General features: G+C 39.3%; 2 protein-coding genes across 5 annotated transcripts in view; both read left to right on the top strand.

Annotated features, from left to right (window-relative positions):
- Positions 1 to 2786, top strand: part of KPNA4 (karyopherin subunit alpha 4) — a 28981-nt gene extending 26195 nt beyond the window's left edge. The window contains exon 17 of the mRNA XM_067301574.1: positions 879 to 2786. Within this exon, the coding sequence (XP_067157675.1) occupies positions 879 to 977 (99 nt within the window). The 3' untranslated portion in view covers positions 978 to 2786. The remainder of the gene's footprint in view (positions 1 to 878) is intronic.
- Positions 2787 to 12381: 9595 nt separating this feature from the next.
- On the top strand, positions 12382 to 21866 carry TRIM59 (tripartite motif containing 59). 4 transcript variants are annotated; one of them, XM_013955504.2, is made up of 2 exons: positions 12382 to 12452; positions 19224 to 21866. In XM_013955504.2, exons 1-2 carry the CDS (start codon positions 12411 to 12413, stop codon positions 20448 to 20450), a joined length of 1269 nt encoding a protein of 422 aa, XP_013810958.1. In that variant the 5' UTR covers positions 12382 to 12410; the 3' UTR covers positions 20451 to 21866. The 4 variants fall into 4 exon arrangements, with proteins under 4 accessions (XP_013810958.1, XP_067157673.1, XP_067157672.1 ...); XM_067301572.1 differs by lacking the exon at positions 12382 to 12452 and adding an exon at positions 13086 to 13170; XM_067301571.1 differs by lacking the exon at positions 12382 to 12452 and adding an exon at positions 14129 to 14345.
- The last annotated feature ends 460 nt before the right edge of the window (positions 21867 to 22326 follow it).

The following is a 22326-nucleotide window of genomic DNA, read 5'->3' as shown; positions in this document are numbered from 1 at the left end:
CTTGAATACCAAGTCTTATTTTCTGCTGCTTAAGAAAGAAACAAATTATTTTGAATATCTTAGTAATGACAGAGGTAGGTGGTCTTACACAAGTAAAAATAAGGATGTGCTGGCCCAGAATGTTGTTTTCAGTTTAAATATATGATGTAAATCAAAAGAAGGTTATTTTACAGAGATGTGTGCATTTTAAATAGTAAAAGAAGTTAGTTGCATGGAAAGATGCAATAAATAATGTCAGTCTGCGTTGTGAAGCAAGTGTTGTCGTCTTGGTTGAAGAACTTCTAGGAGCAGATTATAGCAAAATGGTAAAATTCAGTTGAATTGATGCCCTACTATCTGCCATGAAATGTATTTTATGCCAGAAATGTATTTTGTGTTCGTCTTTTAGATGAACAATAAGACAAGTCTTAGCAGCTCAAAACTTGCATATTCACTACAGGACTTGGAATTTAACATGGTGTCCTTGACAAATTCAAATATGATGAAATGTATACTGCCTATTTAAATTGAAACTGCAGTTTTGGCTTACTCATCACTTGGTTTCCTCTAAGAACTGTGACAGCTTATAAACTGGCAGTAAGGATGATGTGACTGACAAAATACTTTCCAGGTGTGAAAACTTTATAATAAACAGCAGACTCTGAGTACCATATAGTCCACCTGCTAAAGCTAGTCCACCTGTAAGCTAAAACATTTCAGCCTAAATTATTTTGTCACTATGGTACCTTTACTAAGCTGGGGGAGAAAATTGGGAAGACTTGATACAATGAAGTAAACTGAGGTGAAGTGATAAATGTTCATTAGGATTGTCTGGCAGTTTATTTTTTAGCTAGACTTTGGTTTCTCTGTACCTACTTAATCTTCTTGTTCTCTTATAGATTGACGAAGATCCTAGCCTTGTTCCAGAGGCAATACAAGGCGGAACATTTGGTTTCAATTCATCTGCCAATGTACCAGCAGAAGGGTTCCAGTTTTAGAGTGGTGTTTTGGAAGTTAGGTACAATGCAGCACTGAATAAAAAAAAAGGTTTGATCCATCAATCTTGGCTCATGGGATCCGCTGCTGCATTAAATCGGGAAAGAAAATGTGAAGATTTCATTTGGAATCACAGAAAAGCCCAAATGAAGTCAAGATGGCGAGTGGGTGCGAGTGAGAATGAGTGGCAAAATGTAATGAAAAACTTCACACTGAATGCTTATTTAGATTGTTCAAAGAAAAAGGGCTACAGGTCAAAGATCTTCAGTGCCTGAGAAGGAACAATGACTTACTAGAGCAATTGGGGGGATGTGCAGTACTATCATCATCAAGCCTTGTAAGCATAAGAGAATAGGATGCCCATATAAGTCCAAGGAGAATGAGCCCAGGCCTTGCTATGAAGCACCGTGTGAATGGACAACATTGAATGAATGTCTGGACTCAATGCTGTGGAGCCAGGCTGATGTTTCCAATATGGGGCTCTTCAGTCATGAAGCAGACTCCTAGTCCTGGAGTGGCGTGTGTACGAGAGTATGGTTGTGATGCTGTATGTGAACGCATGCAAGCTTGATTCGCCTTCAGGGGGCTGATAACAAACCTAGTAAATCATCAAAATGAGTTCATAAGTGTTAACTTACACTGGACACAAAAACAAAGACCGGTTTAGCAGCAGACTCTGGTTTACTCCTGCAGCCTGTGTTTCTTTTTGTTTTTTTCCCTCTTATTTTTCTTTTAGTTATTTTTAATTTCTTTCTTGTATGGCTTATTAGTTGTTCGTAAAGTCAGAATTTTCAGGAAGGCTTCCCTGTGCATTTGCACCAGATGAATGTTTGATGTTATGAAAAGCTTTCCATATCATCAAAACTAATTTGTAGATTTTTGCATGAAAAATCATACATTTCCCTTCAAATAGACTGTGTTGCAGTACACAATTTGCCATAATAGTAGAAAGCAGTAAAATGTGGTAATAAAAATCTCATCCTTTTCATTTTCAAAGATAACATAAAGACCTTTGCATGTGGTAATCTACAGCATAGTTCATTTTTAGATTTTGTTGAGTCCTGTAACCAAATGTTTCCGTTGTGGTAGAATACCGTGCTGTGTTTCAATGTTACTTGTTTTCAAACTTTGTTTTCTATGAAAATGATATGGAAACTTCTAAAAATGAAATTTGGTGCATATGTACTGCCGAATAAAGACCGAAAGAGGTGTGAATAGATGTACAAATCAAGTCATGGTTTGAACACCTTTAATATGCCTAATCCAATTGTTTTAGACTCTTTTTATCTTAGATGTAGGCAGCCATGAACAATCTATTTTGAGCCACTTTAGAGAGACAACTTTGTATTTTTAAAACTTGCATAAAAGGGATGCAAGTGTTTTTATAATTGGAGTAATGCCTCAGTTTTGAGGTTCTGCACACTAAATTAAAGGTGACATTACAAATTTGTACAAAATGAACTCTTTATAAGGTGGCTCATTGTAGGAAATGCTGTGCCTTCCCCTTTGAGCACAAGTGTTGCATGAACAACAGTTTGCTATAATAAAACATACCAGATTAGCCACCATTAGCATCTATATCTACCTTGTGTTTTAAAATCAACTGGTAATTCTGAAACACTGTAGAATGGATAAAGATTATTTTGTGATCATAACTCTTTGTTGGACTAGAGTATTTTTGCAGCATTCCTTGTCATCAGAAACATGGTTAAAGTTTAAAACTAGAAGCAGCGGAAACTAGCTTGTGAAATTTATCCAAGTAGAGTGCAGGCTAGGCTGTCTTGGGGAAATAAACATTAAAACTTGCAACAGTATTGTATTCGGTGTGTCTTTTTGTATAAACTCAAATTTTCATCCAAAGGTGCAGGTGAACATTTGAAGAAAGCTCTGTTGCTGTTGCATCTTCTAAATCTTTTGTTTGACACGACCTACCAAACATCTGTGTAGTGCAGTATGCTATGCAAACTTGAGAAAAATAATTACTTTGATGTAAATATTAAGAAATATCTACTACTTTACCTGATTACATAGTACATATTCACTAAATAAACTAGAGCTTTGTCAATGTAAAGTGTAAGTAACCCTTGAAGGAGCTAAAGTGCTTAAATGAGTGTTTTTAAAGAAGCTGAGATGCCACAAGTAGAATTATACTTTTTAACTTTACACTAAAATACCTGTGTGAAGGATGTACAGTAGAAAACTGTTGCTTTGTCCCAACTGCTTGTTATTGGAGGTGGGAGAACAGATGCATTTGTAGAAATGTGTGTTTGAAAAGAAACCCATGGACAAGCTCATGCAGGACCCCTACTGCCACTAATAAGCGCCTCTTCTTGGTGCTTCCTCTGTTGTGATAAAGTTAAGGTAATTCACTTTGTCTGTTAGCCCAATTTTTGTTACCTACAGCCTACACTCTATTCCTTTTGCTGTCTTGGTGTTTAAAAAAAAAAAAAAAATTTTTTTTTACCTGCTTCAGAGCAGATCCCATCTCTGTTTCGTTAGTATATCAATGTATTGAAAGCTTAAATATTTTGGCATCCACAGGGTGGCAGTATTCATAGCTCTTTAGGAGCAAAGCTATGAAGTAAAACTGAAGTGAGCTTGTCTAATGTCTTGTTTTTCAAAAACTGGGGGAGGGGGGCCTAAACGGGATAGAACTGAAAAATGACTTCAGCTAAAGGCTGACTTGAGGAAGACTGCCTCACCTCTTACCTGATCATCTGCTCAGGGTACTTTCCTCAAGGGTGCAGCTTTGCTGTGATGAAAGTCAGATCAGTTGTCTGCCTGTGAGGGAAGACAAATAAATGTTATATCACTGACTACATCCACACTGAACAATGGCAATGGGCCATCAACAGCAGTAAATCAGATGTGTTCCTTGTACTATTCAAGCTATAACATAGATCACGGTATACTTAAGTTGTTCAGTAAAGGACAATATTGCTCTATGATGCTTAGATTGTCTGCCATCATACAGTTTAGTTAGTAACTCTCTTTAGTCACTGTTCTTACATTCTAGTAAAACTAACCAAAAATAGAGGTGAGGTTGCATTGTTAATCTGTTCTCTCAGTGTCTTGAAGTAAAATGTTCCCTTTTCAGCTGAACTTAGGGTAACAGAGTTCTGGAAAGACATTTAAAATGTTAAAGGGCAAAAATTAATCCATAATATAAACTATTTCATGTATAATCTCTTCCTCCCAGGAGCAGCACTGTCAGAGTTCAAATAGCAGCTGTGCTGGGATTTTAGGGTTGGACTACCTGACATAGCTAGGGGAAACAAGTTGTTCTGCAGAGGGAAGAATGCTGTGCTGAATCCAAAGGAAAACCTGAGAGAAGTTGACCCCTTTCTTCCCCCCTACTTCTTTTTTTCTTTCCCACTACTGGAAGTGGAATAGCTCCTGATTGTGTGAGGCCTTTCAGCATAGGCGAGCCATTTGCTGGATACATGGAGACTTGAGCAGAAAAATACCTCTCATCTGTCTTCACTAAAGTGTATTTTCTGGCAGATGGCAAGCATTCCCAGTAAGTTGTCTACTTCTGCTGTTTTGTTGGTGGAATGGGCTAATCTCACTATAAAAATACTAGTATTTGGATTTTGTGTTAAGCTACCAAACAACTTCTAAGGATTTCAAAGCAAAATGCAGTGGCAGTTAAACAAGGTAACTTGGCCAGCCCTGAGCAAGGGAACCTGATCACTTCTTTGTAACCAGGGCTCTGCTCTTGTAGGATTTCGAAAGCCTACTGAAAACTGGATGTGCCAGAAAGAAAGAGGAATGCTTCTCTTTCTAAATTGAAGAAATCTGTATGTATTTTAACAATTCCTCCTAGCATAAGTATACTGCATAAATTGCTAGATTACTTTTGCTGCTTTATAATTAAGAATCTCTTTGCATCAATATTACCAGACTCTTTGCCACTTCTAAGTGTTTCCTCAGTTCCGTGTGTCACCAAATTACTGGCAGGAATGCTGGTCACAAGGCTGGAAGCAATTACGGAAGTCATGCATCTGGATCAAATAGACTTTATGAAAGGAAATTTAGTAGCAGAATGTGTAAAGTTTACAAACTCTTGCCTAGTAGTCAATAAGTTTTAGCTGCTGCTAGAATAAGTCTCAAAAGGCACACAGTGTGCTTGAAAGAGTTAACACCACTTCAGTACCCACAGAAACATGGCTGAAATCTTAGCTTGCTTAAAGAAATCCCACTTCTGCTTGTAAATCCCATGCAAAGGGGATCCTGTGTTTATTCTGCTGGTTCAGTGTGCTCGAAAGCTAAGATAAACTTTGTTTTCATCAAGCGATTGACACTGTTATATGTAAATACCTTTGACATACTTTAATGTTTAAATTTTTAGAAAACAGCATTGCAAGTTGCTATTACTCGGAAGTAGCAAATACGGGAAGCTTTCAAATGCCAGCTATTTGTAAATGCTTTACAGAAGTTTTAAAACTTGAATGGAGAGGTAAGTGGTCTGTAATCAGACTTTGTATCATCAGTAGCAGATCATGGTATGAGGCAAGTATGTCATTCTAGGAATGGCAATTTTTCAAATTAAATGTTGCTTCATCTTAAGAATTCTTACATGCTTTTAAGTACCTAAAAAATAAACTGAAAGCATACGTTCTTCCTGTGAACGTCAGTTATTAATATTGTAAATTATTGACAAAAGCTCCCTTGTTTGGTCTGCTTCTGCAGCTTGTTCCTTAAGACTTTCCTGTTGGTGGGGGATGGTAGTAGAGGGGAAATGATGATAAACACCACTTTGTATTCTACTTTATGTAGTGCCTATACCTCGGAAACAAAACTACTCCCAAGTTGTGTGTCCGTGTTATTTGGGCTCTGTTTCAGGCACTGTGGATTACTAGGAGGTATTCTCTGCTGTTGCAGTGTATTTAGTATAGGTCCTTGAGTAACATACCAGTGCATTCCCATCCATCACCACAAAATTAAGAGTATTGAGGAGCTGGAGAAACATCTTCCAAGAAACATGAAACTGTGATTTAGACCTTCATCAGCCTGGGGCCAGGGGGACTATTCCAATACCATGGACAGCTACAGCCTTTTAGTCTGGAAAATACAGTTATTTCAAATATAATAAAATGAGGGGGGAAAAAAATCCATGTAACTGTATTAATTGGTTTGGCATTGGAATCAAGGCAAAAATCTGAGTGCTTTGTGTCAGTCTTAAAGATTTTTTTCTTGAGTGACCAGTCAAGTTTTGTTCGCATCTGTTTTGGTATCAAGTTTTAAGACTTTTGCCTGAGCAATATTGTGGGAGTAAGCTCTTATTCCACCCTACCATGTGTAGTTACTTCTCTTCTTCAAAGTTTTCAAATTTTTTTTCTTCATCTACATGTCCCTAATTTACCTCTTTTTCCTTAAGCTGTTTGAAATGTGTCAAATTCTCACTCTGATCACACAGTTCATACTTTTCTATGGCCTTTGACAAGATACTTCTTTTATAATGAATCAGAAGTACTGCAAGTATACTAAGTATAGGTATACAGTGATAGGTGTATTTATTTAGCCTCAGATGTGCTAGGTGTTCATATTATTTGGGTAAGAATCACTTTTTCAAAGTGTGCAGGACCTTAGATGCATTTACTTTTGTAATGCTTGCTGAAGAATTGCTTAGTATTGCCTACACCTCAGTCCAGCTTGAATCTTACCTACTTGGTTCAGTACAGTGCTGCAGATATCTTCCTCAGCTCCTATACTGGTTCAATATGCCCAGCTAATCCCACAATATTTCATGTGTCCCATATAGACTAATGGCATTGTCGTTTCTCCCATTGATAACATTCTTTGCCTCTCAACATACAAAATACATTTTCTTTCAAATTACTTAAATGCTGTGGTTAAATTGAATTTGGATGAATTTATTTTCAATCTGTCCTGAGGCTGAGGTTCCTCAGTACCTGAGTCAATCTAAGTTAGGCCTGCCATGGTCCTGACCTCTCTACCTCCAGCTGTGAATTCCTGGATCCTTCTGTGTAGTGGCTGAGGAATCCTGGACCCTTCTCTGGCCTGGGTCAGAACAGAGGTAAATAACCAGACAAGAAAAAGAAACAATATTTTTCTGTTTAAATGTGCTGAAATGACTTAACATATCTAATAAGTTCCAGAACTTGCATACAGGAGGGAAAAGGTACATGCAATATGTAGGTACACAGAGGGTGAAAGTTGTGGCAACCAGCAATTAGACACTTGTGGAACCAAAGCCTTAGTTTGCAGGTTGGTTGTATTGTGGACCCAAAGGGCTTGCTTGTCTAAAATGTTGCATTTACTCTAAGTATATTGCTTATTTTTATGTTTTGGTACAAACCTTGACTTAGTTGCATCTTTATGGTGGCCATATGGTATTTTAATGATCCAAGTGCTGTGAATTTGCATTTTGCCACATAATAATCTTCTATAAATGTTATATATGTTTTTACATGTGTGTGTATATCAGAAAAGAAATAGAGATTTTTGGTGGGGGAGGGGGTGAACAACTAGTGTCATGTTCCAGATTACTTAGTTGTGCGTTGAGACTCAAATGATATTTATGGCTCAGTAACGACCGATGTGGCATAATCATCCAGCTAATACATCAGTTCTCTGATCAACCTGAAAGTCAACTATGTTCTGGGTTAGTTTTCAACGAGTTCCTTGATCAGACTGCATGGCGGCTTGCGCACAAGGGCCAGTGCAAGGAAAGGAAATGGATGGGGCCACCTTTTTGAAAGATGTAGACTGGCATAATACAGTTGTGAAACTACTAGATGAGTTAAAAGTGGAGGCAGGTGGTAAGGCAGATAATTCACAGGTCAGAGTCTGCAGATGCAAGTTATGTAGGACGCTTGTCTCCGGTACCATTATAAACCAAGGTAAGTACAACTGGCAGGGATCTGTCTACCTCTAATTAAGGATAAGGTCATGGAATTTTGACAAAACAAGCAACTTCTAAAACCTGGTGACTTCAACAAAAGAGTTTTCCTTGTTTGAAAGGATGAGACAGTAAGGTGGTAGAAACTGAAGGGGGGAATTTCCCCAGTTTACCCCAAAATACTATAAAACTAACAAGGTAAGATGAACTAATTGTACGTATCTACTGATGCATAGCAAAGTAGGAAAATAATAAACAACACTAGATCTGGATTGCTTGTATTTTATCGCAGGCCAAGCATGACAAAAAAAATTCCTTGCACTTGCAGTCTTGTGCCATCCTCTTTGGCCTGTTCTTCAGAATAGTTAGGGCATGTGAAATAAACCCAATGAACGCTGTTAGGAACATTTCTACTTTGAAACATATGGAACAGTCTGATGGAATATATAATGAAGCAGCACAGCTTGAGAAAGAAATACACAGTGTTTGGACTATAAAGAAAAAAAGAACACAATATATATTTGCAAAACAAATACATAAAATACTCTCTCAATCCTACTGTAACATTACCAATATGCAGACCTGCCTCAGTATGGAAATAAAGCCAGTATAAGAAGTCCATGATGTTTTAATCTATCTTAACTGTTTTGGGTCCTACAAATCTAAGACCTAAAGTGAACTGGTTATTTGAAGACCCATAACTCCTATTTTAAGACTAACCTTAAGCAACTTAACCAAGTATTTGTACTTGCTTTTTTTCTCATTTTGCTGCTGCACCTCTTCTGGAAGGGACATTATCTTCTTTTGGAAGACATTTTAAGTCCTGTTCGCAGGTAAGGAAGGCCCTAATGTTTCTTCTAACCATTTATTTTAAAGAAGGATTTGATTTATCATAACGTCTTAAGTCTCCCCCACAGCAAAGCAAGAATTTTGCTCAAATTTTAATTTATACAGCTTGCTTGATAAATCTCTTACTGTCTAGTGTCCGTATAGTTGACTTGAGCAAGCTTCATGGGGTAATGTAGTTGGCATCTCCAGGAAGAGAAAAGGTCTTCCCTGTGTCAGTTAGCCTTTTCCTTCGTTAATGGGAATTTCTCTCTACTTCACATTCATTCTTTGCTTCTTTGAAGGCCATTCCATTTTGGGGTAAGTTTTCTTATGTATGATAAGGATACTGTGATATTTGGGCTTGTATCTCTACCTCTTTGGGAGAGAGACTTTCCTCTGTCTGGAGGTCAGTTTCCTTGTGGATGGAGTTGACACCTTCCTCCACTTAAGAGTTCAATTTCTTCTTGCTTGAAGGGGGGACCTTCCTCTATCTTGAGTTCAGTTTCCCCCTGGATGAAGGGACTGCTCACAGCCATGGGTGGTCTGGCCTCTTGTTGCAGTGAGGAAGGAAGGTGGTGTGCGTTGCTATCAGTGTCTCCCTCAGGTGTGTGGCACGAGCTTGTCTGTTGCTGCTTGACCCTGGTATGGCAGAGGGCCACAGCAGGTTCGACCTGCACCAAGGCAGTGCAGCTCCAGGCAGTCGCAGTGGCTGCTAGGGCAAAAGCAATGATACAGAAGAAGAAGCTTGAGCCAAAGACTGAGGAGAGGCCCAAAGGCTGCAGCTCCTGCTTAGTGCGGAGGTTGTGCCTCGTCAGTGCCAAGAGGCAGGTGCTTGTGGCCACTGCAATGGCAGCAAACAGGGCAGTTAAGCCATGCAGCAGGGGGGCGGCTACTCGGCCCCGCTGCAGCCCCAGGAAGTCAAGCAGCAAGGCACCGCAGCTGCTGAGGATGGCTAGCAGGCAGCAGAGAGCTATCAGGTTCAGGAGGATGAGTCCTGCGTAGCCCAGGAGGAGGGAGTGAGACGAGAGGTGTCTGGGATTAAGGACCCAGGCAGCCCCTAGCACGAAGCGGATCGTTGTACCTCGGACCACAACCCAGCTAGGGTAGGCCCCAGCTGTGCACATCATCCCGAGGGATAAGCACTGGGCTACAGCCGCTTCCAAGCTGCCCCTTCGCTGCCTGCCTTTCAGTGAGGTGAGGCTGCACAAATCCTTCCGGCCCATCACAGAGCTTGCTGCTGCTTCCACGGAGCCGTGCTGCAGGCAAGGGCAAGGGAAATGTCGCCAGCTCCTGGGCCCCAAAACTGGACTCCTCCCTCCTAAGTCCATGGGCAGCCGCACCTTGGCTAGGCAGAGCTGGGAGACCCCTGGAAGTGGACTGGGGTGGGGGCCTTGTTGGGCTTACACATCCAGTGCAAGTGCTGTGTTTAAAAAAGGAGGGAAGCAATTAGCCCTGCTGAGCATGATACCAGTATGCTGCGCCCTGAGAGAAAAACAAACTATATCCCACGTAATACTGTAATCCAGGGCTCTGTATCAGGCCTATTCAAACTAATACTGTCCAAAATACTAGAGCTACCAGTTAAAAGATCAAATTATATATGACATTTTTATTAGAAATCATCTAAGTAGATGAATATCACTAAAATATTTTCCTATGTTTTTTTTCCTATCTGTCACTGAGAGAAAAAAAAAATCAGGTCTGTTTGTAATCCCTCCTCTTCCCTGCCAATCTTGGAAACAAAGATAAGAACAATTTTATCAACCTAATTTTTATGGTGACTATGCTAAGAGCCAGCATACACAGTGGCAAAATCATAAGGAATCTGCATTAGAAACTGTAATTAGATTTAGATAGCAAAAGTAATCAGTAGCCAACAGAATTATAACAAAAAGATAGAAAAAATATCATTAAGACAGTTGAAAAAATGTACATTTCTTAAGAAAACACTTTTGTGCTAGCTGCATTTAGATAACAGCATCTTTACTACTACAAGCGGAACTACAATCATAGGAAACTTTCAACCTGCTAAGGTGAAAAAAGTAAACACTTCAACTTGATAGCATACAAAAAAAGTTTAAATTTAAACTGTTACATATTCAAAGCTGAAGTGGTGTAACTGACATCAAAAGAAGTCTGGTTTAGAAAGACTAGTACTGCCAAAATAAAAAGACAGCTTTGCAATTACCTTTATAGATCTGTTCCTTATATGAAGGATTATGTTAAGGATTTACTGAAGCTCTGTTTATTACCAAAAGTAGCAGGTTAATCATATGTACTTTTAAGTCATTTATTTCCTTGACAGGCTTCTGAATGAAAATACATTATTATTGTCTGTTTCCCAAGTTATTGATACTGATTCATATTTATTTGTAGATTTGTTTTTATAATCCATAATAGACCAGGTCACAGTAGTAATCAAAAGTTTACTTTAAATGTACTTCAAAATGATAGTGATCAAAAATCTTGGCTATCCGACGATCAACCAACCAGTGGCCTATGTAAAATAAGTGGTTACAGTGCAATTCCCATTAGGCAATTGCCTGCATTATAAAAATCATTACACATTAATTGACAGTCTGACTGTAGATCAAAAACTGAATAAGCTTCAAAAGATAATATATTTATTCACTGGCGGGGGAGATCATGTTCAGAGTTTAGTGGTTTAGAGGTATAGCTAATCCATTGCATAGGAAAGTAAAAATTTTTGTTATAAGAGTTATCATAATGAATTCACACAAAAAGACCAATTATAGCTATATGTATTATAAACTGTGCCTAACAGAAAAACTTTTACGGTTAATTCACTATGCTTCACAGTCTTCATGCTTCCTGGTTACCAGCCTCTGGATGAATTTCTCCCATAATGCGAAGAAAAATCAGTTTGGTAAAATGCTGACTACAACAATTACACAAAGCAGTACAAAACAAAAACACAGATGTATACTAAGGTGTTTCTGCTCTTGTTTGCCTTGGATTTCATTACTGATGGTGGTGACATCAAGTGAATCATTCCTGATTAGCCATTTTCCTGTTTCCTAACACTTATGTTTTTCTTTGTCTAGCATGAAAATTCAGTATATAATATAAAAAACCCTGTATTTTGTTTAAACTCCAGACAAAATATGCATCATTTTAGTGAGCAGGTATTTGCAGTGATGCTATAAGTGCTTCACTAATTCACTGCCTGCAAATTAAATGCAAAGTCTGTAAAGGCACTGGGATTCATGGATTACTTCCTGCATTATTTTAAAGGTTAAGTATCATCAATATTTACATAACTGTCAATATCATTTTATTTAATTTTACTATTCTAAATGTATACCTTTGCAGAGGGTTTGTATCAGAAGACTATATAACATGTAGTAGCTGTAGGAAATGATCTCTTATAAGAACCCATTTGACAGCATTATGTTCAGTTCCAGAAACTCTCTCTGATGGTTGTCCCACCTTAAGTTGCAGAAGTTAAATACATCTGTGCTCTTACATATTCAAACTACAACACACATTCTCAACCAGCTCCAGATCATTCATTTCAAAATAGTCAGACCTTATTGGCGAAAGACTCTCTCCTGCTCCTACTTACGTCACTAACTGAATAGTGGCATCATTCAATCTGTCTAACCATTATCCAGGGAAGCCTTCTCCTGAGTGTTCTTGATGCCTCCGTTGTCTTCTGTGCTTGTCTGATTGTCTGCATTTACAGTAAAAAAAAATCAGGTAACTGACTTACTGTTCATCTATGAATACCTTTACCAGAGCTAGCCATAAACAGAATATTAAGGTAAGTGTTTTATATCACCCCTCCTTAAGCCTGGCTCTGTCATTACCTGCTGAGAGAACTGCCTTGGATGTTGCTTACGAACAAGGCCCGTTTATTCCCTGTAAAGGGCTACCGTCAGGTTTATTTTATCCACCTCTGTATTACCTGGCTATTTTTGCAAAGCAGCTTGGGGGAAAGACAGTGGGAAGCACCGCGGCTGGCAGGTGTACCTGCCGGGCTTTCCTCACTTCTTGCGAGCCGAGGAGGCCCTTTCTAGTGCTCAAAGGGGCTCGGTGGGGAGCTCTGGGGCCGTCTGGGGGGGGGGGGGGGGAACCGCAGCTTTTTCCAAGTGAAAAAAAAACGCGGAGGGGGAGGGGGCGCGGACCGGACCTATCGCAGTCTGCGCATCGGCAAGGCGCCTCACAGCGGGGGGGGGGGGAGGGGGTAACGCCGGCCGCGGGCGGCAGTTAACGGTCGCCGGCCGCACGCGCCGATTTGAAATCGGCGGCGGCGCGCGCCCCGCCCCGCCCCGCCCGCCGCCCGTTGACTTTCGAACGGAGCGGCCGGCGGCGGTTGGCGGCGGCGGTTGGCTGCGGCGGCGCGTGCGCGGCTCGGCTCGGCGCTGTGGCGAGCGCCGCGGCGTCTCCGGGAGGCGGCGGCGGCGCCGCTGTGAGGGACGGCGGCGACGGCTGCCGGCTGCGCTCGGTTCCGCTCGGCGCTGCGCGGCGGCGCGGGCCCGGTGAGTGAGGGAACGAACAAGCGAGCGAGCGGCGCCCGCGGGCGGCTGCGCGGCGCGGCGCGGGGACGACGGCTCTCCCGCGGGGAGCTTCGCCGCCTTAGCAGCGGCGGCGGGATGCTCGGCGATCCCGGCGGCGAGGTCCTGGGTGGCTGGCGGCGCCGCGACGGGACGCCTCCGGTCTTTGCTATAACTTGGTGCTCGTGGGCGCTGTCTTCCCTCCGCCCCTGCCCGCGGAGCCCGTTTGCGGGCGGCGTTGGGTCGTGATGCCGCTGACTGGTGCGCCGTGGTCATTAAGTCCTTCGGAGCTGTTGCTTTCAGTGTCACGCTTCGTGTTCGTGCAGCGCTTTGTGTACAAAGGTGTTTTAGAAGCGGTTGACCTGATGTCGCAGCCCCGATGTGCGTAATCGATGCTTCTGCCTTCTAGCAGCGTGTCTGAAATTCAAACATTTTCGAAGTGGAGGAGCACCCAAAACACCTCCCTTCTTCTAGTCAGATTTCTCCAATCTTTTAATTTTCTCAGCTGGAGGCGCTCGCATGGGTGGATGGGCAGTCACGTTCAAAGAGACGGTGTGCTGGTTTCCTGCTGCTTGGCTCTCCCAGGCCGCCTGACCCTCTGGAGAGCTGGGCAGGTTGGCACCAAGTGCTCGCTACAGGTTCCTGCAGCGACAGTACGCGCTTAGGAGGAATGCATGTCCTTGGACGGCACTCAGGTGTCACGTAGCTGAACGCTTATTTCATAGTCTTCATTTGCTTTGCTATCTTTGTAACCTTAGTGGATTTGCTGCCATTATTGTTTATCGCTTGTTCTGGCTATTAATACAGACACAATTCCTATCGCTACCCATAAACTCATCTTCAGGGTGCCCAATAATTTGGGTTTGTTTTTGTGTTGAAAATAGTGGCAGTTCAGAAACCGATTCAGATATTCCTGTTCGGGGGATATGTTATGTGTCAGAGGCTGAGGAGGTGCTGGCGTGGTTATCTCGTGTGTTGATTTCAGTCTGTCAGAGCTGAAAGAGGAACTCGAACAGGTAGGTGACAGCTAAAGGTGTTTGTGTTCCTCCTTATAGCTCCATTGCATGATACAAAAAGGCAAACGACAAACAAATAGTCAAGAGCAGATGCTTTGGCAGAGTGCAAGAGGTCAGGGATGGAAAGTGAGTCAGCGAAGGAAAGTAAGTACGGATTGGACCGAGCAGTATAGCTTTTTTTGAATGCGGGAACTTGTGCAAGTTTGTTGGTAGTAGCAGACAAGGAGCCAGTGGAACGATATAAAGAAGGGAACTGTCTGATCAACTTGACAAACTAGATAGCCTTCTCAGCTGTATTCATCTCTTCTCATTGCATAAAAAATGCAGTGTAAAAGTCTGGGATGACTTACAGTAGCTGTGGTAGGAATGGGGACTGATGATGAAATTTGATTGTTAAGATAGAAAGAATCAAGACTCGAACATTCCTGACTGAGAATCACTGTGACCTGAGTGTGGGATGTTTGTGGCATGGAGTAAGCGGTCCAGCTGAAATGGACTTGGAAACAGAATTTTAAATTATTTTTTCTGACTTCTGATGCCTGGCATCTTGTTACAGCTGTCATAATTAACAGCTGTGTAGGAGATTCCCTTCATTTTGACGAACTGACAAGGGCTGGAGCTGCAGCTCAGCCACTTTTTTGAGAGTAAGTTCTGTCACCCTTCACCATGAAGGTGACCTGTAAATGGAAAACGCTGTGCAAATGTCACTTAGTCTCTTGTTTTTCACAACACAAACTTGGGCTTCTGTGCTAGTGGTACAGGAGGACTTTCATGGACCACTGTGGTACAGGGAGGTAATATTTAAGTGGTGTTAGGTATTGAAACATAAAAGGATCAAAGTCAAATGTTTTAAGAATAAAAATAGAACATCTTTCAGGAGAAAACATATCATCATCTTTTCTGATAGTCAAGCAAAAAAAAATGTAACAGTTGAGGTTTAGATTATGGTAAACTGTCACCAAATGCCAAATTCACTTTTTAATATCCTCCAGTGTAGAATGGTGGTGTTACCTTGTTACAGCTGGCTTTTGTAATAAAGCTGTTAGATATTTATTCACCTAAAAACGTGCATACCATCTATTCCAGTTATAATCATTTCTAAACAACGGCTAGTGTAATTAGATGAATAGTGGCTGGATCTCTAGGTGTAGAATGCAGGGTTATTGATGAATACACTATATAACTTTGATCTGCTTAAATTATTTTTTTTAATTCAGACTTGTGAAATGTGTACAAAGAAAAAAAACTGATTGATTTTGAAACACCGAAATTATTTTTTGCTGCAGAAGGCATATGTACATGATACATTACATGTTTTCATCTAGTCTACAGTATCGCTAAGTAAAAGAGGATAAAATCATAGCCAATTAGTAGGCCTTCTTTTGCTAAAATATTTCTGAAACCCATTACATTTTTGAAATACCTTCTAATTTGTAATTTTCTTATGCTTAAAAAGCTCTATTGAGGAGTGGGAGGTTTTGTGTTTTTTTTTTTTTTTCCCCCTCCTCTACCAAAGTTGTTTGGAATATCTGAGGAAAAATATCTGCTCTGCGCAGGGAAGCAGTTTGCCAACTTCCTGCTACATTTTTCTTTCCCCTGGAAAACATATTTGTTTTCTTTTTCCCCTGTTTTCTTCACTCTGTGATGTTATGATCTTCTCCTGTCTTTTTTTCTTGTTGCTTTTTGTCTCTCTGTTTCTGATAATTTACTGCTAATTTATTTCCACCATTGTTCATGCATGGAGTATTTCCTCTGCACTGCTACCAAAGCAGGGTGAAACTGAATTTAGGCATTTGCACCTTTTGCTTCCCTGGTGTTTCTGGAGGGCACGACTACTGAGCACAGGTTATTGCCTAGGATGGATTCAAACGTTGCAGGGTGCGTATAGCAAGGATCAACATTAGTAGCCTGAATAACGTTTTGAAATACGTGAATAAATGGGCAGCAAAGAAATGAAACCTCTTGTCTTCTGGGACCCGCTTCGAGGCCCAGAAGGGGCTGGAGATGGGGGTGCCCCGCACCGGCCGCTGCGCTCGGGGGCCGGGGCCGGGCAGTGGTCTCTCAGAGCAAGAGCTGCGGCCTCGGCAACCGCGGCTCTGGCTGTTCAGGGCTGTGTGCGCGAGCAGGCCGCTGCTGTCACTTTCAAATTTCTGAGTTGCCTGGGAAACAGCAGCCTGTTTCTGTGGAAGTGGGAATCTGACTCTCTCTGGCTAGCGGCTGCGAGGATCGTGGGTTATGAAACGGTGCTGGCGCTGCACGCGGGCCGCTAGGTTGGCCGCACTTGTCACTGTGCTGACTCGAGCAGGCTTGCAGCAAGATATGTGTGTTTGCTAGTGGTGGATACTGTTAAGTTAAAGGCTGTTTTCTTTAAGGAAGTTTATGATGATTCATAACAGTGCTAAGATAAATTCTGTAAGTTTGCTCTTTGTTTTTTATGGTAGCAAGCAACTACTTTGCAGTTTAATCCAGTTTTTTGAAGATTAATTTTACCTTGTCCTTTGTGTAACTCAAGTGATCTAAACCTTTATCCTTTAAAAAGAAAGTTTCTCTCCTTTAACAGTTCATTTGAAGAGAACTACTGCCTTAGATATAGGAGAAAAGTGCATTGAAGGCTAGATTTAGGAAAAAATAGATTTTAAACATAAGGAGGTTTTTAAACTATATTCATCCCATACATATATAGGAGAAAAAATGAATGAGGGTATTTACTAAGGGTTGATTTTTCTAACTATGAGCGAAAACTTAACAAATCTCAGTTAAGTGAAGGTGGTGTTCCTGAGACTCACGCTAACTTGAAATATATATATATTTTTAACTTCTATTTCCTGTGGAAATGCATTGAATTTTCAAAAAATTATTTAGCTAGAGAATGGAGTAAATTTATTGTCAATGTTGGTTTTATTATTGATGCATTACTTTTGTTTCAGTGTCTGGAGCACATCCCTCACAAATATGAAACTATTCACGTAAATGGAAACAACCTACTTTTGCCACAGTGACTGATTGGGAGCGCTGGAAAATAAAGGACTGTGGCTCCCCAGTGCAAAGAGAAATCTTTCCTAGTCTTTAGTAAGAACAATGTGTTACCTAAGTGGATTTAGTGTCAAAATGTTGTGACTGTTTTTAGCTAAATGGCTGGTAGTACTTGATACCAATTCTCTGTAGCTAGGAGAATACACTATTTGGTCAGCTATAAATGCTAACACTATCATTCTTGTTTTAAAGAGTAGATTTAGGAATGGTGTCCTTTTTTAGTAGGTTGTTTTCTTCTGACTTTTGTCAAGGTCTCTTTGAAAAGTGGAGTTCAAATAAGTGAACTAATGCTTTAGCTTAATTAGCTAAAAAAAAAAAGTTACCTGAAATATATTGGATAGATTTTTTTTTAATTAATCAAATTATGTTTTGAATTTAAAATTGACGTATTAAAAAAAAAAAGTAACAGATAATACTACTTTGAGTTGAACTTGATGTTTCGGGTAATGATGACCTTGACCTAGTAGACAATTTTTTATCATTCTCTTAATCACAGTTTATAAGAAGTCTGATCAGACTTTCATAGTTAAACATTTTCACTTTGGGGTATACTAAACTATCTGAATAAAGGGAGATAAACATGCTTATATCTGTACAACCAGAATAAGCTTCTCTGTTAATAGCTGACTTAACTCTCAAAGAACCTGAGTCTAAGAATTTAGCTTCTGATTTCCATCAGTTTAGTTCTGTGACTTCTGCAGGAAACATACTGCTTATTTATTGTAAATTGTTCAGTGGGTAGTGCCAAATTTAATCCTTACTGGTTTTCATGATTCCAAATTCAATTTAAGATTTTATTTGTAAAGAAAAGTGTAATTAATGACTACATTATTTTAAAATAAATTTATTAAAAATAAAGCAAATCTTACTAATCTTGATGTCAATGAGCAATGATATATCAATGCAAAAGTGTGTTACTGCATTTAAAAAGATTAGGAGGGCACATCTGAATAAAATAGCCTCCTTAAATATAGCTCGTAGCCCGTTATTTTGCAGACTGAATAAAATAAGCCCTCAGAGGTTGAAATTCAATAGCACATTGTGCAGCTGCGGCAGCCCAGCTGCATGTTATTGCTCTGAGATTTAGGGTTAGACCCTAAGTAGGGAGTCTTTGATAGATAACAATACTTGGACTGTTTCTTTTTGCAGGGTAGCTAAGTCTAAATACTTGATCTAGAATTCACGAAAGGGATGGGGAAGTGTGACACAGAGATAATGAAAGTTAGAACTACTTTCCTTATTTCTTACAAAAAAACGATAAGTTATTATGAAGGCTGATATTAAGGATGTTGTTTGTGACTTTACAGTGTGATTTCACTGAATTGGCAAAGAAATACAAGGAAACATTACGAAGGATGAAAAATGAAAGCTAGTTTTTAAATTCTGTGGTTAGAGTAACCCAGGAGTCAAAAGGAGTAACACTACAAGTCTAATAACTATTAGTAGTATTGTATTTAAGGACCAATAAGTTAGACTCTCTTGTTTGTGCCAGTAGGTTTGACTGCTTAATACTCTGATGACTATTTATATTACAAAAGTAATATTTGAGAAGTTACCAAAATAATCTGTTAATGTAGTTATTACTCTGTTCTTATGGGAATAAAGCTACTCATAGTGGGAGAGAATTTTCCTGATTCTTAAGTTATTTAGAAACTTTAGCTCTGACTTTTATTACTCTCTGCTACTGGTTCTCACTATAATAAAAAAAAAAAAAAAAACCCTCATAGATTGCTGCTTTTTCCACCTTTTAAAGTAGGAGGTGGAAATGGGAGAATGGTATCTAGTCACTTACATACAGATCATAATTTGATAAAATCTTTAAACCATTGCGCCCCCCCCCCCCCTTGCAATCAAAATACTAATTTGAGTTAGGTTATTGTTGCTAAATTTCATGTTGAGGTGCTTAGGTCAATAAAACAATTTTGAACTAGTTGATTTGTAGAAGCAGATTAAATTGTATTTGCTTTTTGTTTTTGTTTTCTTTTGTAGGACATGCATCACTTTGAGGAAGAATTAACATGTTCCATTTGCTACAGTATATTTGAAGATCCACGTGTTCTACCTTGTTCCCATACTTTTTGTAGAAATTGTCTGGAAGGTGTTATCCAGCTGTCAAGCAACTTTTCCATATGGAGACCACTGAGAGTTCCACTGAAGTGTCCGAACTGCAGGAGTATTGTTGAGATTCCTGCATCTGGTACTGAGTCGCTGCCAATCAACTTTGCATTAAAAGCTATTATTGAAAAATACCGACAGGAGGATCAGCCTGATGTTGCAACCTGCAGTGAACATTATAGACAACCATTGAATGTTTACTGTCTTTTGGATAGAAAATTAGTGTGTGGTCACTGTCTTACGATAGGAAAACATAACGGCCATCCAATAGATGACCTTCAAAGTGCCTATGTAAAAGAAAAACAGACTTCTGGAAAAATTCTTGAGCAGCTAACAGATAAACACTGGACTGATGTATGTTTGCTTATTGAAAAGCTGAAAGAACAGAAATCCCAGTGTGAAAACATTGTTCAAGATGATAAAAAAGTAGTACTACAGTATTTTAAGAAACTTAATGATACATTGGAGCATAAAAAACAAGCGTTACTGACTGCACTGGATGAAATTAATAAACACATTTTGGAAGAATATGAGCCTCTAATTGAAAAATTGAAACAAATAAGGGAAGAACAGCTTGAATTAATGTCACTGAACACATCTATTCAAAAAGAAGAGTCCCCACTTACTTTTCTTGAGAAGGTTGATGACATGCATCAACGTATAAAAGCTTTGAAACAAAAGCAACTCCCAGATGTTAAACCTGTTGAGATTTATCCAAGGGTAGGGCACCTATTGAAGGATGTGTGGTCTAAAACTGAAATTGGTCAGATCAACAAGATCCTTACTCCGAAAATAAAACTGATTCCAAAAAGGAAGTTATGCAGAAAAAGCAGCGAAAAGGAAAGAGGAAGATCTAAAGAATTCTTTCAGGCTATAAATCCTCTAACAGTCATGCTACTTTTTATAATAATAGTGATAACTATGCTTTCATTACACAAACCGGTATCATCAATTGTAACTGAAATTACTCCCACTTATATTTCAGAATTCCTGCTATTGGTTTATGAAGATTTCTGCACCCATTTGCAGATTGTAGTGGATGCGCTGTGCCAAGTGTTTAATTTACTGATGGAATTTGTAGGGAGAATTGCTTATTTTTGAATAACACAAATTTTGAATAACTGGATTAAAAGTTAGTATAGGAGTCCCCATGATATCCTTTTTAAGTTTCTGCTTAAAAGCTGGGTAGTTTATTAAAACTACACATTTTTCTTTTTCCATAGCCCTCCTTTTTCTGTTTTGTTTAGATTTTCCTTTCATCTAGGTAGAATACCTAGAAAATTTAACTCTTAGTTGAATGAGAAGATTTACAATGAAGAGGCTTGCTCTTCTGCTTGTTCTGATATGACAGGTTGGTAGATAACAAATAGTTGGTTTTCTATTAGTTTAAACGGGAAGCTGGTCAGAAATAATGTCTGTGTAAGAAAGCTATAAGCATCTTACAAATTATAACCTAGAAGGGTTTGTTAAAACTCTTCAGACATTTACTGTCCTTTTTTTTCCCCCTTTGGTAACATAGTTTAAGTAGTTTTGTTAAAAAAAAAAAAAAAAAAAAAGCACTACAACAAGAAAATAAAAAAACCCTCAAACCCAAGCCAGGTTAGTCCGAGAAGAATCACTCAGTCCCTAATTCTGGTGTACATAAAACTCCTATTTTGTATTTTACTGACCTCTCTCTAAATGTATTTTAATTGATATATCTGTGGCCTTTTAATCATGTATTAGCTGACCTGGGTTTCATTTTGTTGATTCCTGATTACTAGTGGATGATATAATTTCATCTTTTTTAGAAAAAATCTGTGTCTGATGGTCTTGTGTCTTTCAAGTAGTTATCACCAATTTTCAGATCAGTGTCTATAAGACTTCTGGTAAAAGACTGAATACAATTTTTAGTTTCAAGCGTGTACAAATAATATATTATTTAGTCTAGCAGGAAGTTCTTACTGCTTACTAAAATGAGCCCTGACTTTTTGCTATATCATTTAATATGTAGTGAAAATAGATATGTATTGTAATAAATAGCAAAACTCTCATTGAAATCAGTGGTATAAGGATGTCAGGTGTTGTTAAAAACCCATAAAATAACTTGAAAATGAATGTAAATTTATTTTCAGCTTTTCATTACAAATAATGGGGATCATTACCTTGATATAGAACAAAAATGATGGAATTTTATTCTATAATCAAATATTTATTAATGCAGTTGGTTTCTTTTGATGAGATACTCCAGTCTGAACTGTGCTCAATAGCGAAACTCCCAGTGAAAGTAATTTTTGACCTTCAGTTATTAATAAGCTGATTACATTATGTACTGGGATATCCTTTAAGTATTGCAATTAGAATATCAGAACACAGATGAGCTTCCAATTAGTTCACTAATGACTTTATAAAAACCAAAAATGAGTATTTACCATGCCTAATTGTATTTGATTTGTTAAAAATTAAGATGTATATTCTGGTAGAGCAATGTTCCTTGGCTGTTGAATATTTTTAAATAATAAAAGTTGCTTAAATAGAGGTCGCATTCTGGGGCTAGCCTGTAGCTGCCTGACACTTAAGAAACCCTTTGGAAGCAAAACACGCCCCTTCCTACCTGCAGACACTAATGGGGTCCTGCAAGATACCAGTTGCTGCTATTGACTAAAGCGAGAACTGAGCGCAGGATTAATCCTCGGGTTCGATGCCGGGATATATTGATTTAAGCCTAAATAAAGATTCTAAGAATAGTGGCATCTTGATTTTGATAAAGCATTAATTAAGCCTAGCCAAACAAATACTGCCTACCACTATTCTGTGCAGCTTGGTGGGGTTTATTATTTCTGTTGGAACGAAATGTATGAACAAGCGATGCTTGAGAGGGGGGGCTTTGCCTATTTATTAGGAACAGTTTCTGTAATCTGTACTGAAGTTTCCTGTAATCTCTGTTAGAGTTACAAAGGCAAATCCCATTAATTGCAAAAGCTGGGTTTTGAAGTAG

This window comes from Apteryx mantelli, chromosome 9 (assembly GCF_036417845.1).
Source record: "Apteryx mantelli isolate bAptMan1 chromosome 9, bAptMan1.hap1, whole genome shotgun sequence".
NCBI classification, from domain to species: Eukaryota; Metazoa; Chordata; class Aves; order Apterygiformes; family Apterygidae; genus Apteryx; species Apteryx mantelli.
This window is presented reverse-complemented; position numbering and strand designations above follow the sequence as displayed.